This window comes from Populus trichocarpa, chromosome 19, assembly GCF_000002775.5.
Source record: "Populus trichocarpa isolate Nisqually-1 chromosome 19, P.trichocarpa_v4.1, whole genome shotgun sequence".
In the NCBI taxonomy this organism is placed as follows: domain Eukaryota; kingdom Viridiplantae; phylum Streptophyta; class Magnoliopsida; order Malpighiales; family Salicaceae; genus Populus; species Populus trichocarpa.
Window position 1 is genome coordinate 6,302,552 of NC_037303.2, and position 18,953 is coordinate 6,321,504.

The window sequence follows — 18,953 nt, forward strand, 5'->3', positions numbered from 1 at the left end:
AAGAGACTTATTAGGATCTTCGGTATATTAGGATTTTATTTTTAGTCGATTATGTTTTTCTATTTAAGGATATAAAAGATTTTCAATTTGAAATATATATTTCTATATTCGGAAATCTAGGGAATACTTATATTAAATTATATTAAATTGTTAAAGCATATTGATGAAATTATATAGACAGCAGATATATGAAAAATAGAGAAAATGATTTTCTTCTTGAAAAGAGGGAAAAAATTATATTAAATTATCAATAGTTTGATAATCTTGCCTCCAATAGTTTGACAACAAGGATTAGTTTTGAAAATGGCAGAGCAGGGGAGAAAACATGAGAGGCTTGCAGTCCTGGAGCTAGAAGGATTTGTTTAGCAGTGTCATTTTTTTCAATTGATGCAATCTCCTTATTCATAAAAAATTTTATGTTACATACTTTATTACTTCTTTAAACATTATAAGATTACATGTAGCAAAGTGGAAATATAGTGTTAGCTACATCATATAAGTCATCAAGGCTCCTCATCTTTTTTGGTAGACTTGTTGGAGTGCCATTACTCGAGCTTTCATTATAAGAAGACGAAGAAGGAAAAATTGAGCTCATTGGAGTTTGTGGATGTGTAATTATATGTTCTTGATGATCTTCATATATTACCTCATTTTTATCAATAATCGACAAGAATTCATATTTTTCATCATTATCTACCTTCCAATCTTATGCTCTTTCTTCAGTGAACTCAACATCTCTACTAATCATCATATTTTCTTCATTAGGGTTGTAAAGCTTATATCATTTGGACTTTTTATCACAGCCCACAAAGATAAGTTTTTTGCTCTTGTCATGTAGCTTGGTCCCTACTTGATCATGTACATCTACATAGCTAATACTCTCAAAAACTTTCAGGTGAGAAACATTTGGCTTTCTTCCACTCCATGCTTCTTGTGAAGTCATGTCATTCAAGTTTTTAGTAGGATATCTATTTGAAAAGTAGATAGTATAATCTACAGTTTCAGCCCAAAACTCTTTAGGCATCTTCTTTGTTTTGAGTATGTTTTTTGTCACGTTAAGGATGCTTCTATTCTTTCTCTCTACCATACCATTTTGTTGTGGGGATCTAGGCACCATTATGAGTCTTTTTATACCATAATCTTCACAAAACTCATTAAAATTATTGAACAAAATTCATCCTCTTATACATCCTAAGTGATTTTATAGAATAACCATTTTTTTTCAACTAATGTCTAAAACTTCTTAAAACAGCTAAGCATATTAGACATTTCTTTTAAGAAGTATACCCAAGTTTTTCTACTATAATCATTTATAAAAACTAGAAAATACAGATTTGTACCAAACAAACATGGTTTAATAGGACCACAAACGTCGACATGTATTTCTTGTAAGGGTTGACTTGCTTTTGATATAGATTCATTCAGAAAGCTTATGCAAAATTGTTTGCCAACTAAACATCCTTCATGCAACTAATTTGGATGTATAATGGATGGTAGACCCTTCAACATCTTCTTTTGTGTCATCATCTTTATGTTATCAAAGTTTACATGCCCAAGTCTCATATGTCAAAGCCAAGTCTCATCATTCACACATGCGCTTAGGCATTTAGGCATATAAGTCTCTATGTTTAGCAAGAACATTTTATTCTTTGTCATGGCTACCTTTGCAATCATAGCTCCTTTAGTGTCAAATAATGTCGAAATACGATCTTTTATTTTAATCTCATACTCCTCCAACAGTTGTCGAAAGCTCAATATGTTGATTTTTATTGTTGGTATATAATATACATCAATAAATTGATGACTTCCATCTTTCAATTTAATCAAAATCATATATTTTTCTTTAATGACAACTTTTGAATGATCCGCAAAGGTGACATTACCTCTAATTGTTTCATCAAGCTCCATGAACTTTTCTTTGTCTCCATACATGTGGTTGCTAGCTCCATTGTCTAAATACCACATGTTCTCTTTGTTTTTCATTCTCTCATCATACACTAGTAATAATAGGGTGGCTTCCTTCTCCTTTCTATCACTAGATTTGCATTCTTCTCAACTCTCTTGGCTAGACTCCAACAATCCCTAGCATAATGACATCCCTTTTGACAATTATAGCATTTAACTTTTGATTTGTCAAACCCGAGTGTCGGATTGCCATTGTCAGTTGAACCAGTCGATCAATTTACTTCATCCAGTCGACCGATTGACCGATTGACCTATTGAGGGTGTCACTGCCTCCTCTTTCAAATCTACCTCTTCTTCCTCTTCTTATGCTTTCTTCATAACCTCTACTCCTTTAAAAATATCTAGAACTATCTTCCTTTAAAAAAAGTGCTTGTGCAATCACATCCTCTTAAATCCCATTGAGTCTTTCCTCATGGGCTTGTAATTTTCCCATGAGACCTTGTATTGAAAGAAAATCCATATTTTGTGACTCCTCTATCAGAACTACAACATAATGGAACTTCTTTTGCAACGAGTGTATGATCTTCTCTACCACACGTGTCTCTTTAATCTTCTTCCTATATCTCTTTATTTGATTATATGTGGCCAATACTCTTGCAAAATATTTTGAAATATTTTCTGATTCAAGCATATGTAACTTTTGTTTTTGTACCTTTCTCACATTGTTAGCTTCTTGATTCTTACAAAACTTATCATGCTTGCTTGGCGGTGGTTGTGTTGGCTACTATCTCAAAAATGGCATCATCAAGATATTGGAGGATATTGCTAGTGCTTGTTGATCCTTCCTTCGTGCCTTTTACACAGCCTCCCTTTGAGCTGAAGTCAACATTGCTTCATCTATAGGTTCCTCAAAGCCTTTTTCAATCATCTCCCATATATCTTAATAACCTAGCCAAGCTTTTACTCAAATACACCAAGTTTTATAGTTGTCATTTGCCAACCTAAGGCATTGAAATGAGAAGTTTGGATTGATCATGTTAAATAATCAAACTTAAACTTTGATACTATTTGTTGGAAGAATAATTGGTGTGATATAAGATCAAAAACAGTAATGCAAAGTCAAAAAACTCAAGAGCAGAAAAAAGATTGAGAGGAAAGTATACTTTATTATGTGTTTCTCTCTAAACTCTCTTAATTATTCTCTCTCTTTTGTTACTACTTAATAATCCTGAATTATAATCCTTTTTATATTTATAAAATTATAAACAATTAAGGAATTAAATTAATACAAGGAAATCCTAATCTGAACAGGAATAATATTCTGCCGACTAAACCGATCCATTGACTCAACTTATTCTAGCCGCTCAACCGGTTTCTCTTATTTTCAGAATCAAAATAAACTATCAATAGTTTGATAATCTTGCCTCCAATAGTTTGACAATAAGGATTAGTTCTGAAACAATGGCAGAGCAGGGAAGAAAACATGAGAGGCTTGCAATCTTGGAGCTAGAAGGATTTGTTTAGCAATGTCTCCTCTTCAAAAGTCTTCTTGGGATAGCTTAGAAATAGAATTTTTCAATGATGATAAAAAAACTTGAAACTCCCAGGTTCGGTTGCTGGGTCAGTCACGCTGCTGAGAGGAAAGGTGGAAATGATAGTGAGACCGCGAGGGAATAGGAAGGCCAAGGCAATTAAGGAAGCCTAAACCAAACTCGAATTTGCTCTCCATGCATTAATTTTTTTTTCAAGACATATGAAATATTAAGAAATTAGTAATTTTTTAAATTTTCATTTAAAAAAAAATTAGAAATAAAAATTAAAAAATTACGAAATCCTTAGTTGTTATTTTAGTCTTAAGCAATGGTTTCATTTTTTTAATTTTTTTCTTTAAAAATTAACCCTGAGGAGGTATAGCTCAAATGGTCAGGTTTTAAGTTTGTTTTCTAGAGGTTACCAGTTCGTGTCTCACAAATCTCAGAGCCACTAGAAACTTATATGATTGTTAACTTTATGGCTCGTATAATTAGTCGAGATGCATACTAGCTGACTCGAACACCCATATTAATGAGAAAAAAATAAGTTTTTTTTTTCTTCAACTGGTTGGATAATTGGTTGACAACTTTTAATTTAAAACATCTTAGCTTGATTTGTTCAAGACGAGATATTTTTACAAATAAACGGTTAAATCTGATCGAACTTTTTCATGAAGGCTCTCATTTGTCGAATTATTTCAAATATAATTATGCTATTTCATGCAAATTACCTACATTCATATACGTTTACGTTCTGTGTTTTCAAATTCAAATCAATGAAGCCTCTAATTCAAATCAATCGATCCCAAATAAAAAAACAAAAATTGATCAGATTATTAAGTCTATAAACATGTGGTTTACGTTCTGTGTTTTCGAAAATTATACATTATACATGCATTTGGATATTGATGGCTTTTTTGACCTTGTAGATGCATTTCAAACAGGGAAGCCGCCTCCGTTCAAATTTCCTGTGTCAAGACTTTTATGAACCACTCCAAATAAATAGTCTGCTTATATATATTACAAGTGGTCGATATGAAAGAAATTTCCTCACCTTTTTACAGTGCATTAGAAAATTTCAAATTTAGTAATAATTTAAAACATAAAAAAAAGTTCAATCATTGAAATTTTGACAGCTTTTAAGAAATTTAAATTTTTAAATTTTTAAACTGGGAAATTTTGAAATTGCTCTTTGTTTTATGGCTCCAGCCAGATTATTACTCACTTTTGGAAGCTAGTGAAAGGAACCTAAAAACAGAAAAAAGAAGAAGAAGAAGGCCACAGCAATTAAGTAAGCCTAAACAAAAAATTAAAAATTGCACTCCAAGTTTTAATTGTTTTGAAAATATGGTAAACCCTAACTGCCAACCACCACCATAAATGGCATGACTGACTTTAGGTCATATGTGTAACATACCTTGTTGTCAAACTCGAGAGTTGACTCGTAAAATCATATGATTTTACAAGTCAACAAGTATATAACGTGTAAAATTAGGTTAAAAACTCGAAATCTAGCAAACTCGGTCAAACTCAATAAACTCGGACTGAGTTTACGAGTTTTACAAAAATTACAAAATTTATTAACTTTCCCTCCCGAGTCCACAATTGACAGTCCCCACTCCCCAGCCTTCCCTTTCTCCTTTGCCTTTTGCCAAAATCTCACATTCTCAACCTTAATAGGCTAACACCAGCAACACAACAACTTCCACTCTATAGAAAAAAAGATGGATTGACAAATTAGATGACAGACGTACAGATTCAAGAGAAAGGATCAATGATCACAATAGGGAAAGGCTTGAAGATAGATTGTGGGTTGGGGATATTGAGAGAAGTTGGGTGATAGGCCACAACGCTCAGAGAGGGGCCTTAAGCCAAATCCCAAATATTTGGGGTGCATATCAGCACATACAAGATCGTGCATGCAGCCTGTATACACGTAGATGGAAAGTATAAGAGATCGTGCATGCATGCTTCATGCACGTTGCTGGCAGTTGATGAAACCATTAAACACGTACCGTGGGAGGAGTTTACGTGCAAGTGGGATTTCAGTAGTTGCATTATTTACGTCACTTTTCTTTCATGCAGTTATATTCAGTTTCTATTGTACGTGGTCTTGCTATTTAAGCAGCCACAATTGTTATTTAGAGGGTTGTCGCACCCTCGTGGCGGAGCGCGGCGTCTCGGCGACCCTCGATTGATTTCAGCGTCGTTTGTTGTTTTGTGAATAAGGGAGTCGCCACATAGTATTATGGTCACTAGGAATCCTAACTGGTCTTTCAGAGATTCTAAGGCAAGGGACTGGTTGCGTAAAGGGAAGGTATTAGTACCCCTCGTACACCCTACCTAAGGTAAGCTGCTTGGTGTTTGGTTTGCCTTATAATTGCTATGGTGTTGGTGTTTTCCTAGGATACATTTTGCTATGATGAATGGATTTGGGCTGAAAGTTTAAAAAGAAATAACCCTTGGTCAATGTGAATCACACCCTTAGATATGTCTACAAAGTACCAAGAAGAACCAATGCAGATCTCTTGAAATCTGTGTTTCATTCAGACTAAATTTATTAAGATAGAAATCCAAGGAGATTCCATGTGCTTTAAAAGCTCAATTTTCCCTTAGTATTTCAAGAGTTTTGCGACTCGTAAATCACAACGAGGAGAGACAAAAATTTAGAAATATAAGGAAATTCAAGGCGCTTTAAAAGCCTGTTTTTGCCTTAGTATTCCATACTCTCACGGCTCGTAAACCATGGAGTCAGAAATTCAAATGTCCTCAATTATAATCAAGGCTTCTTTCAAGGATGTGCGATGACTTATTATTCCTAGAAAATTATTTTGGATATTTACCACTTAGGGTTTCTTTATCCAAATATTAACAGTGAATAACAACAAGTTATTCCCAATAATATTTTGGATATTCATCCCTTTGAGATTTCTTTATCCAAACATTAACGGTGGATAATAGATGGATTCCCCCCCAAAATAAATTTTTTGTATTTTTTGGAATATTGGCCAATACCCTTTGGAGTTTTACAAACATGTTGTAAAATCCAGAAATGCAAGAAAATAATTTTTGTTGTGTTTAAGAAATCCATGTGAAAACACATTTTCAAAACTTTCAATATTTTTTATAAAAAAGAACATTCAAAACATGTTAGGATATTGGCCGTATGCAACACACAAAAACATTTTTTATATTTTCTTTGTTAAAAACACAAACATCACCTTTAATCGCAACTGAAGTCAACAAACCACATATTAGTCAAATTCTTAAGGCTTTAATAAATCAGTTATTAAATCCCAAAAAAATATATAGAAACGTGTTCTTACATTTTCACGGGAAATACAACATGATTTTATTTGTCCTTCAGATACTTGACCATATACGAATTAAAACATTAAATTAATCTTTTTAATCTTTTTGATTTTATAATTTAATAACATAAAAAAAGTACAAACACACACACATCCCTTTTGATTATATTTTTCTCATACACCCATATATAATTACATGCTAAACAAATACAGAAATTAAACAAAACCACTAACAGTAATTTAAATCCATATTCCAGCATGTAAAAATTACAAAAACAGACCCTCAAAAATCCAGGAATTGCAGGGGAGGCCATCTGGACTCCAGGAACAGTGGCGGCGCGTCTCCTCCACGCGCCGCCGCCACTAGCGGCACGTGGGTTCATGCGCCGCCGCAAGAAATAAACAAGGGACAGGGTGGATCTGACTTGGCTTCACCCCTTCTTCCCTTCCTCGCCGGCGGTGACCTGCAACAAGAAAAAAGAAAACGCAGGCAATTGATTTTAATCCATTTCTGTCCAGATTGTTCTTGTATTTTTTTCCTTTCTAGATTTGTTAACTTCTGTCTTCTTTCTTCTTCTCAGTTTGCTATTCTTTCCTTCTTCTCCCGGTGGCAGCTCCTGCGGTTGGGCGGCGGCGGCGCTGGATTCGGGCTGTTTATTTGGCCGCTGCTATTGGAGGCTGAAATTTGGTCTAGGTGAGCTGGCCGATTGGCGGTGAAGGAGATCAGCTGCTACGGGGAAGGAGATGGGGACGACTACTGGTTTGGGAGAGAAACAAAGGAAATGGGGAACCATGGGTTTGTGGGAGAAGGCCAAAACAGATGGGGAGAGGCGTGGGACTTGAAGATGGGTGTCGCTAGAGGCTGCTGGTTTGCCCAAATGGTGGGCGACTTGCATGAGGAAGGGACGACGTTTGTGGGCTGTTGGATGGAGAAGAGGAAGGCTTGTGCTGGTTCACAGGAGCAAAAGACAAAATCAGGGAGGGCGGCTCTGTTTTTTTCTTTTTAAAGGGAGGGAGCGACCAGAAGAGGAAGATGGGGAAGAGCTGGGGACGGTTGTTGGAGGCTGTGAGAGGAGAAGAAGGTGGGGGAATGGGCGGCGCCTGTTTTTTTTATTTTTTTAAAAGAGGAGGGGCTGCGGCTAAGGAAGAGAAACGGGTTTAGGGTTTTTTATCTTTAGGGTTTTTTGTGTTTGGCTCCCCTTTTCTGAAAAATTGCCCCCTTTTGAATATTTTTCTCCCCCAAGTGCATATGGATATAGGTTCACTTATATAGAAAATCCCTACACGTACTATTTAAGGAAATATTGCAATAATTATTGCAGAGATTATCTTCTATAACCAGCACCAACAAATCCTATATGTATGGTATTTTATATTGCAGTGATTATTTTTCATAACCAGCACGAATCAAATCATATATTTATGGTATTTTATATTGCAGTAATTATCTCCTTGACATATTGCTTCCTTAATATTAGCCTTAATGCTCTATGTTATCGCCACATGTAAACCCTTATTATTATTTTTTATTATTTTTATTTTTTATTTTTTATTTTTTGGAAATTTATCAAAACATGGGTCAAAAATTGGGTAGCAATAAGGGCAATCAATTATTATTCAAAATTACGGTACTTTCTCACCAGAAGAGAAAATAATTTATTTATTGTTGTATTATCTGTGTTGGGACCTATCATTGGTATCAGAGCCTGGTTATTTTTTATGGGAACCAATAAAGAGCGTATCGAGCAGTTGGAGGTGAGGCTCGATGAAGTGCAAAATGGGCTACATCGGATGGAGCTTGGCATGACGGACAAGCTGCAGCATTTGGAAAAAACTCATAACCGTCTCTCTGATGTACTCCTTGCAGACCAGGAATCTCAAAATCAGGGTAATCCACATCGTGAAAGTCACAATGGGGGACGACTTATTGTATCATCTAAAATAGCAAAGCTTGAATTCCCTTGATTTTCAGGAGATGATCCAATGGAGTGGTTCAATAGGGTGAACCAATTCTTTGAGTTCCAGAATACCCTCGAAATTCAGAAGGTTTCTTTGGCTTCCTACCACTTGGAAGGAGAGGCCAACCAATGGTGGCAGTGGATCCGCAGGACATTCCAAGAGGAAGGGCAAGTTCTTTCATGGATTAATTTTGAAGGTGAACTTTGGGCTCGATTTGGGCCTTCGAAATGCGAAGATTATGATGAAGCTCTTTTAAGGATACGACAGGAAGGATCGTTGCGTGATTATCAATGAGAATTTGAACTCTTGGGCAATCATGTACGAGGGTGGACACAGAGAGTTCTTGTAGGAACATTTATGGGAGGATTAAAAAGGGATATTTTAGATGGTATCCGAATGTTCAAACTACAGACTTTAAAGGAAGCCATCAGCTTAGCTCGGATGAAAGATGATCAACTTACCAGACAAAGGAGGTTTGTCAGACCTGTTACATAAGTACGAGCACCTCTAGCTCTTCCGCCTGTCAACCAAGCAGCACAACCAACCCCTGCTAATCCTATCAGAAGACTCTCATGGGAAGAAATGCAGCGGAGGAGAGCCCAAAACTTATGTTTTAATTGTAATGAACGATTTACTGCAGGGCACAAATGTCAAGGATCACACATACTTATGTTGGAAGGATGCAATGACAGTGATACTCTCTTATGTGACAATGACCTTGAAGAACAACTAAACCAGGAGAAGTATGAGGAGCCTACTGGACCATCAATTACGTTGCATGCATTATCAGGATGGACCGCGCCCAAGACCATGCAAATTGCTGCTAAAATTGGCTCTTGCAACGTCATTATATTGATAGATAGTGGTTCAACTCACAACTTCATTAGTGAGCGAACTGCTAACCTACTACGATTACCAGTGGTGCCTATAGAAACTTTCACAGTTCAGGTTGCCAATGGCGAAAGTTTCAAATGTCGGGAGCGATTTGAGGAGGTATCAGTGGATCTTCAGGGCATTGTTTTTTCATTAACTCTTTACTCTTTACCACTCACAGGGTTGGATGTAGTGTTGGGAATTCAATGGCTTGAGTTCCTTGGCTCTGTGGTTTATGATTGGAAACGGATGACAATGGAATTTTTATGAGAGAATCAGCCTAGGAGATTGATCGGCATTGATAGACAAGACATCAGGGAAACATCACTACAGGAGTTGTCCAGGACGACTCGGTCAGGCCAAGCGTTGTTTGCTTTATGTTTCCAAGTTGCCCAAACAGAAACATAAGGAAACATCTACCCAAGCATGAAAGAATTGTTGCAAGAATTTTTGGATTTATTCAACAATCCTTCGAGCTTACCATCAATAAGGGAAGTTGACCACAGAATCACTCTTAAAGAAGGAACTGAACCGGTTAATGTTCGGCCTTACAGGTACGCACACTATCAGAAGAATGAGATTGAGAAACAGGTCCAAGATATGTTGACAACAGAGATTGTTCGTCCAAGTACAAGTCCCTTTTCATCACCCGTTTTACTAGTAAAAAAAGAGATGGGAACTAGAGATTTTGTACAGATTATCGCGCTCTCAATGCTGCCACTGTTAAGGATCACTTGCCAATCCCTACAGTTGAGGATATGTTCGACGAACTCTACGTTGCTTCCTACTTTACAAAGTTGGCTTTGAGAGCGGGTTATCATCAAGTACGAGTCAATCCACAAGATGTCCACAAAACTGCCTTCCGAACACATAATGGGCATTATGAATACTTGGTCATGCCATTTGGCTTATGTAATGCACCTTCTACGTTCCAGGCTATCATGAATTCCATATTCCGTCATCATCTTCACAAATTTATATTGGTTTTTTTTATGACATTTTGATATATAGTTCTAACTAGGACAAGCATTTAGTGCATGTACAACAAACATTTGAAATACCGAGACAACACCAATTCTTTGTCAAAGAAAGCAAGTGTGCTTTCAGGCAGTAAGAACTGGAATATCTGCGACACATTATTACCAACCACGGCATCAATGTGGTTGATAGTAAGATTGCTGCTATGGTAGCTTGGCCACGACCTACTAACATTTCAGAACTACGTGGATTTCTTGGTTTGACAAGATATTATCGGAAGTTTGTTCAGAATTATGGCAATATTGCTCAACCACTCACCAATATGCTAAAAAAAAACCAATTTGGATGGCATGAAGCAATTGAAGACGTTTTCCTCGCTCTCAAACAGGCCATGACAACCACTCCCATCATGGCCATGCCTAATTTCAACAAAGCTTTCACTATCGAGACCGATGCATCTGGAGATGGTATTGGAGCAGTCCTAGTCCAACAAGGCAAACCGGTGGCGTATATGAGCAGGCTCTTGGAATGACCAAGAAATCATAGTCGTCATATGCTAAGAAAATGTTAGCTATCTTAGAGGCTATACGATTGTGGCGACCATATCTTCTCGGCAAAAAATTCTATATTCAGACTAATCAATGTAGTCTCAAGTATTTTGTGGAACAGAGAATAGCAACTCCAGAGCAACAAAAATGGGTTGCTAAGCTATTGAGCTACGACTATGAAATCATCTATCGTCCGGGCCGTGAAAACTCTGCAGCAGATGCTCTCTCACGAAAGCAAGGCAGTCCCATTCTTCACCATATTTTTACTTCGCAAGTTAGTGTATGGCAAGAAATTAAAAAAGCCTCACAATAAGATCCATACATTCAGTCAATGGGTCGTGTGGCTACTGAACAACCTGACAGTTCATTTACATGGTGTAATGGGCTATTACTATACAAGGGGAGGGTCGTCGTTCCAAACGATGCAACCTTACGAGCTACGCTGCTACACGAAATGCATGACACCAAGGTGGGAGGTCATTCAGGAGTTTTACATACATTTAAAAAGCTTGGCCAACAGTTCTATTGGCCTGACATGCATAAAGTAGTGCAGAACTATGTTAAGGAGTGCGAGATTTGCCAGAAGACAAAAGCCAAGACATTGGCTCTAGCTGGACTTCTTCAACCACTGTCGATTCCGTGTCAAGTATGGGATGACATCACCTTAGATTTTATTGAAGGATTGCCAGTCTCGCAAGGAAGGGATACCATCATGGTGATTGTCGACAGACTTAGTAAATTCGCTCATTTTCTCACTTTACGCCACCCGTTTACTGCAAAAACTGTGGCAGAAAAATTTGTTGAAGGCGTTATCAAGCTCCATGGAATGCCCAAGTCCATTGTCAGTGATCGGGACCCCATTTTCATCAGCCATTTCTAGCAAGAGTTCTTCAAGATGTCTGGTACCAAACTTCGGCTTAGTTCAGTATACCACCCGCAGACGGATAGCCAGACAGAGGTCATCAAATCGTTGCGTTGAGCAATATTTATGATGTTTCGTTCATCAGTGACCAAAACAGTGGTGTTCTTATTTACCATGGGCGAAGTAGTATAATACCACCTACCATATTTCAACCGGTATGACACCATTTCGAGCGTTGTATGGACGCTTGCCACCATCCATTCCAGTGTATAATGAAAGCCTGACATCAGTGCATGAAGTCGACCAACAGCTTATAAGTCGTGATGAACTGCTCCGCCAGTTGAAGGCCAACTTAGCAAAATCAATTAATCGCATGAAGCAGATAGCTGACCAAAAGAGAAGGGATATAATGTTTCAAATCAGTGACTGGGTACTTCTCAAACTGCATCCATACCGCCAACAAATTGTCTTCAAGCGGGTCCATCAGAAACTTGCTACTTGTTATTATGGGCCATATAAAATTGTAGACAAAATCGGACTGGTCGCCTACCGATTGCAGTTACCAGAGGAAGCACGCATTCATCCAGTGTTTCATGTCTCCCTGCTTAAACGTTACCAGACCAAAGAAGGAATTGTTGAGCCACGGTTAGTTGACATACCACCTGTTACCGCTGATGAAGAACTCATTTTAGAACCGCAAACTTGTCAAGATATCAAATGCTCTGCTTCAGCCACCTGTCAAAGAGAATAGAGAATATAATAGTTAGCAAGTTTGTTAATATGGTTAGGCAGTTAATGAATTCTATTACAGTTGAGTAGAAAACGTAACCAAGCTTCTCATCTTCTGTTGATATAAAATGAATGTAACAGTGCTGGGAACGTATTAAGTGAATAAAACACATAGACATTTTCCTCTTCCTCTGCATTACAGCAGCATCTTTCCCTACTTCTATTTTGCTTCTTGTTCAACTCTGTAACAATTCTTGCTAGCTTTCATGGTATCAGAGCTTAGGATTGTTAGTATCTTGTGAGCTTGTGATTTCTCTGCTTCTAATCTCTGTTTCTGGCGTTATTATCGCCATATTCAACCAAAAATTTCATAATAATTATCGCCTGTCATCTCTTCAAACACTCTTCTCAAACCTGTGATTCTCTTCCTCTTCTGTCGCTTGAACTTCAAAAATGGTAACAACTTCTCAACTACAGATCATCCAATCTCCCATTACCTCTTTACTTCCTACAGTTTCAATAGCAGTAACCGTTAAATTGGATGACACAAATTACCTCATCTGGAACTTTCAAATGCAAATTCTACTGGAGAGTCATGGTATTTTAGGATTTGTTGATGGATCAACAAAGTGTCCACATCGGTTTGATGCAGCCTCTGATGTTGAAGGTGCTGAAACTGATGATTACAAAATTTAAAAAATGCATGACCGGGCATTGATGCAGTTGATTATTGCTACCCTCTCTTCAACTGCAATCTCTTACGTTATTGGATGTGTTAGCTCTCATCACATGTGGATTCAACTGAAGGATAGATTTTCCACAATCTCCAAGGCATGAATTTTTCAGATGAAAAGTGAGCTTCAAACCATCAAGAAGGGCTCCGATACTGTGACTCAATATTTGCAGAAAATCAAAGATGCTCGGGATCATCTTTCTGCAGCAGGGGTTTATTTTGAAGATGATGACATTGTCATCTTAGCTCTCAATGGAGGATTTAATGGTTAAAAAGTGGATTTCATGGTTCCAATGGTGGATACTTTGGCAATTGGGGGTCTCACTTTAAGGGACGTGGCAGAGGACGTCATCAATATCAGTTCAGTCCACGTCCTTATCAGGTTCCACCTACGTCTCACCCTGGTATTCTTGGTCCTGGCATTGACATTCCTACATGTCAAATTTGCACTAAGAAAGGTCATGTAGCTGCTGATTGCTATCAGCGTCACACTCTGCCTCCTAATTCTGCCTCTTCCATTCAATGTCAAATTTGTTGGAAATTTGGGCACACTGCTGTTCAGTGTTATCATCGAGGTAATTTCAGATATCAAGGCCGGCCTCCCTCCAGTAATCTTAGTGTTATGCATGCTGCGTTCCCACCTCCTTCTCCTCCAGAAAAATTTTAGGTGGCTGATACTGGCGCCACCACACATATGACCTCTGATTTGGCTCAACTTAATCTGGCTGCACCTTTCTCAGGAGCTGATATTGTTACCACTGCAGGAGGTTCAGGTTTGACCATTTCTAATATTGGTTCCTCTATTCTGGATGTTCCTCATTGCTCCTTACAATTAAAGCAAGTTTTGCATGTGCCAAAACTCTCTCAACACTTGTTATCGGTTCATAAGCTGTGCAAAGATAAAAACTGCCGTTTTATTTGTGATGCTTTTGGTTTTTGGATTTAGGACAAAATCACGGGGAATGTTCTCCTCAAGGGACTATGTAGAGCTGGGTTATATCCTATTCCTTTCTCTTTTTCGTTTCCTTCACGGTCTCTCTTTCCAAATAATCTGGTTTGTTATCTTGGTAAACAGGTCAACACAAGTCTTTGGCACAAGCGTTTTGGTCATCCTTCTAACACAGTCACCTCTGCTATGTTAAAATAATCCCAGATTTCTTTCACCTCAGACAAATCCAAATTTGTTTGTACCACTTGTTTAGAAGGTAAACTTGCCAAACTTCCTTTTTCCTTATCCAACAGTTAAATCTGTTAAACCTTTAGAGGTCATTCATAGTGATGTTTGGGGGCCTTCTCCCACTGTATCTGTTGAAGGTTTCAGATATTATGTTAGCTTCATTGATGAATGTACTCGATTTACTTGGATTTTTCCAATGATCAATAAAGGAGAGGTTTATTCCATTTTTGTTTACTTTCATACCTTCTTAGTTACTCAATTCTCTGCTACTCTTCGAGTCTTTCAGAGTGATGGGGGTGGTGAGTATCTTAGTAATAAATTCAAACATTACCTCCATACCAAGGGTATTATCCATCAAATGTCTTGTCCCTACACTCCGGAACAAAATGGCCTTGTTGAGCGTAAACATCGGCATATTTTAGAAACAACCATCACTCTATTACAAACTGCCCATTTACCTCCGAAATTTTGGTTTCATGCTTGTGCTACTTCCATTTATTTGATTAATAGAATGCCCTGTCAAATTCTTCAACACAACTCACCATATTTCCTGCTCTATGGTTCTCCACCGGTTGTTCATCATTTGCGAATTTTTGGTTGTGCTTGTTTTCCTTTACTCAAGCCTTATAATTCTAACAAGCTTCAGCCCAAGACTTCCACTTGTATTTTTCTGGGGTATGCAGGTCAGTATAAGGGGTATATTTGTTTTTCTATTCGCACAAATCGTTTCTTTGTCACTAGACATGTTCTATTTGATGAATCCATGTTTCCTTACTCACATGTGCTTCTTGTATCCCCTTCCACTTCCTCATCCCCTTGTCTACATCCCACTGTGTTCCCTCTTATTTCTCCTCCTACTCCAGCGGCTGCATCTCAGCCTCTACTGTCTTCCAGTTCCTCTTCTCAGTCTGCACTATCTCACAGTTCCTCCTCACAGCCTACACTGTCTCCGCCTCTGCCCATTCTGTCATCTACACAGTCCCCTCTCCCTGTTGATCCTGACTTCCAGCCTGAGAATCTATGTGTGGTCTTACCTCTTTCACCACTAAATTTTCATCCCATGACCACCAGGTCTAAGAATGGTATCTCCAAAAGAAAGGCTTACTCTACCTCTGTACAGTTTGTTGCTTCTTCTCAGGTTGAACCCCATTCCTTCAAGGCTGCTTCCACCATTCCTGAATGGCAGTCTGCTATGCGGGAGGAGCTTGATGCTCTTCATGCCCAAGGTACTTGGGACTTGGTGCCTCTCCCACCTGCCAAGAATCTTGTTGGCTGTAAATGGGTGTACAGAATCAAAAAGAATGCGGATGGTTCTATCGCTAGGCATAAAGCTCGGTTGGTGGCCAAGGGTTTCAGTCAAGAGGAAGGTATTGACTATAATGAAACCTTTAGTCCTGTCGTGAAACCCACTACGGTTCGTTTGGTCCTTGCTCTTGCAGCTCAGTTTAACTGGTCTTTACGGCAGCTTGATGTTACCAATGCCTTTTTGCATGGTCTTTTGCATGAGGAGGTTTATATGACTCAGCCCCAAGGTTTTGTGAGTAAGCTTCATCCTTCTGACTTTGTTTGCAGACTCAAGAAGTCGTTATATGGCCTTAAACAGGCTCCCCGTGCCTGGAATGAACGCTTTACTAGTTTTTTACCAAGTTTGGGGTTTCAAGCATCTCCTGTCGATCCCTCTTTGTTTGTTTAGCATTCTTCTCTTGGTGTTATGATTTTGCTACTCTATGTTGATGATATCATACTTACTGGTAGTCATGCTTCTCTTCTTTCTTTAGTCATTGCTGCCTTAACTCAAGAATTTGATATGAAGGATCTCGGCAGGTTGCATTATTTTTTGGGACTGCAGATCTCTTATCTGCCTTCCGGTTTGTTTGTGTCCCAGACAGGTTACATCACTGACTTACTTGGTAGAGTTGATTTACAGCATTCCAAATCTTGTGATACTCCTTGTCTTCCTCATCATCATTTGCTTAAAGATGATGGACAGCCCTACTCTCATCCTCAAAAGTATCGCAGCATCGTTGGCACCTTGCAGTATCTAACGTTCACAAGGCCTGATATTGCCTTCTCTGTGAACCAGGCTTGCCAATTTATGCATAATCCCATGCATTCTCATGTTGTTGCTGTTAAACGGATCTTGCGGTATCTTAAAGGTACCCTTGATGTTGGTCTTCATTTTCAGGCTGGTCCTCTTAATCTCCAAGCTTATAGTGATGTTGACTGGGCCGGTGATCCCAATGATCGACGTTCTGTCTTTGGCTCTATTGTCTTCCTCGGCTCTAGTCCTATTTCTTGGGCTTCTAAGAAACAACATACTGTTTCTCGATTCTCTACTGAGGCTGAGTATCGCGCTCTCGCGATTGCTGCTGCTGAACTTGCCTGGATTCGTCAGCTTCTCTGTGACATTCACATTCCTTTACATATCCCTCTGATCATTCATTGTGATAATATCTCTGCTATTTCCCTTGCTTCCAATCCTGTTTTCCATTCCAGAATGAAGCATCTCCAAATTGATTATCATTTTGTTCGCGAACGTGTTATCAAAGGTGATTTGTTGGTTCAACATGTCTCTTCTGCTGATCAATTTGCCGATATTCTCACTAAAGGCCTTTCCACTCCTTTATTTCGGCATCACTGTTCCAATCTTATGCTTGGTTCCTCCAAGCATATGATTGCGGGGGAATGTCAAGATATCAAATGCTCTGCTTCAACCACCTATCAAAGAGAATAGAGAATATAATGATTAGCAAGTTTGTTAATATGGTTAGGCAGTTAATGAATTCTGTTACAGTTGAGTAGAAAACGTAACCAAGCTTCTCATCTTCTGTTGATATAAAATGAATGTAACAGTGCTGGGAATGTATTAAGTGAATAAAACACATAGACATTTTCTTCTTCCTCTGCATTACAGCAGCATCTTTCCCTACTTCTATTTTGCTTCTTGTTCATCTCTGTAACAATTCTTGCAAGCTTTCAAAACTATTTTAGATTGTCGATGGCTCAAACAAAGAAAACATCTTGTTGCTGAAAGCTTAGTACAATGGAAACATCTTCCCGCAGAAGACGCCACATGGGAACCAATAAATCAGCTCAGGGAGCTGTTTCCGACTCTAAACCTTGAGGACAAGGTTCCGTTTTATGGGGGAGGTGTTGATAGGCCACGACGCTCAGAGAGGGGCCTTAAGCCAAATCCCAAATATTTGGGATGCATATCAACACGTACAAGATCATGCATGCAGTTTGCATGCACGTAGATGGCAAGTATAAAAGATCGTGTATGCATGATGCATGCATGTTGCTTGCATGTTGCTGGCAGTTGATGAAACCATTAAACACGTACCGTGGGAGGAGTTTACGTGCAAGTGGGATTTCATGCAGGTGGGATTTCAATAGTTGCATTATTTACGTCACTTTTCTTTCATGCAGTTATATTTGGTTTCTATTGTACGTGGTCTTGCTATTTAAGCAGCCACAGTTGTTATTTAGAGGGCAATCAATTATTATTCAAAATTACAGTACTTTCTCATTAGAAGAGAAAACAATTCATTTATTCCTGTATTATCTGTGTTGTGACCTATCATTGGGGTCGGTGAGGGAAATGTAGTTGTGGAATGTGGATGCGGTTTAAAGCATGCAAGAATCCGATGGAGAGAGCGAAAGACGAGTGCTTTGATGCTCCACTCTAGGACTAGGATTGATTTTTGATGATGATCACCAGGGCTACTAGCTAATCTTAACTATAAGTTCCCCTTCTCTAACAGCTACCATCCTATATTCATAATTGCATGATTGTACTGAAACGTAAAGATGATAACTAGAGCTTGGTGAGCATCCTCATTTTAAAGGGTGTCATTAAACCCGGTTTGGCTATATGGGTTCATCTAATTACTTGTTGATTTGGTCCTATTTAGGTCGACTTTTAAATTAAATTAGGTAGTGGTTGACTCGACATGATACAATTGAACTACAACTTAGATGACTCTATTAAAATGTGGTTTGATTTTTCAATTTTTTAAAAATAAAATCTTGAAAGACATCGTTCTGTATTGTTTATTTTACTTTTATTTTAATTGTGTTATATTATTAATTGATTGAAATTGTCAATATATAATTAGTTAAAATATTTAACTTGTGATTTTATAATTTTACAATTCGAGTTTATATTATATATTTCGTGTCGTGTCAGAAAACAAACATTTTTAACAATCTTAGTCACATATAACCCCTAACTGCCATCCACCACCATTGCATGGCTGACTTTGGGTCATTTGAGTCACATTTCCAACAATTATAGCATAATAAAATATTATAATTTAACAACTCATTATATTACAAGCATTATA

The 18,953-nt window shown here is 38.1% G+C and overlaps 1 protein-coding gene across 1 annotated transcript; it reads left to right on the forward strand.

Annotated features, from left to right (window-relative positions):
• Positions 1–12,185: 12,185 nt before the first annotated feature.
• On the forward strand, positions 12,186–12,719 carry LOC112325352 (uncharacterized). The gene has a single exon (XM_024591792.1). The coding sequence runs from the start codon at positions 12,186–12,188 to the stop codon at positions 12,717–12,719; it is 534 nt and encodes a 177-aa protein (XP_024447560.1).
• The last annotated feature ends 6,234 nt before the right edge of the window (positions 12,720–18,953 follow it).

Coding starts and splice junctions, on each gene's coding strand:
- LOC112325352 (XM_024591792.1), top strand. CDS start 12,186: ATGACACCATTTCGAGCGTTGTATGGACGCTTGCCACCATCCATTCCA.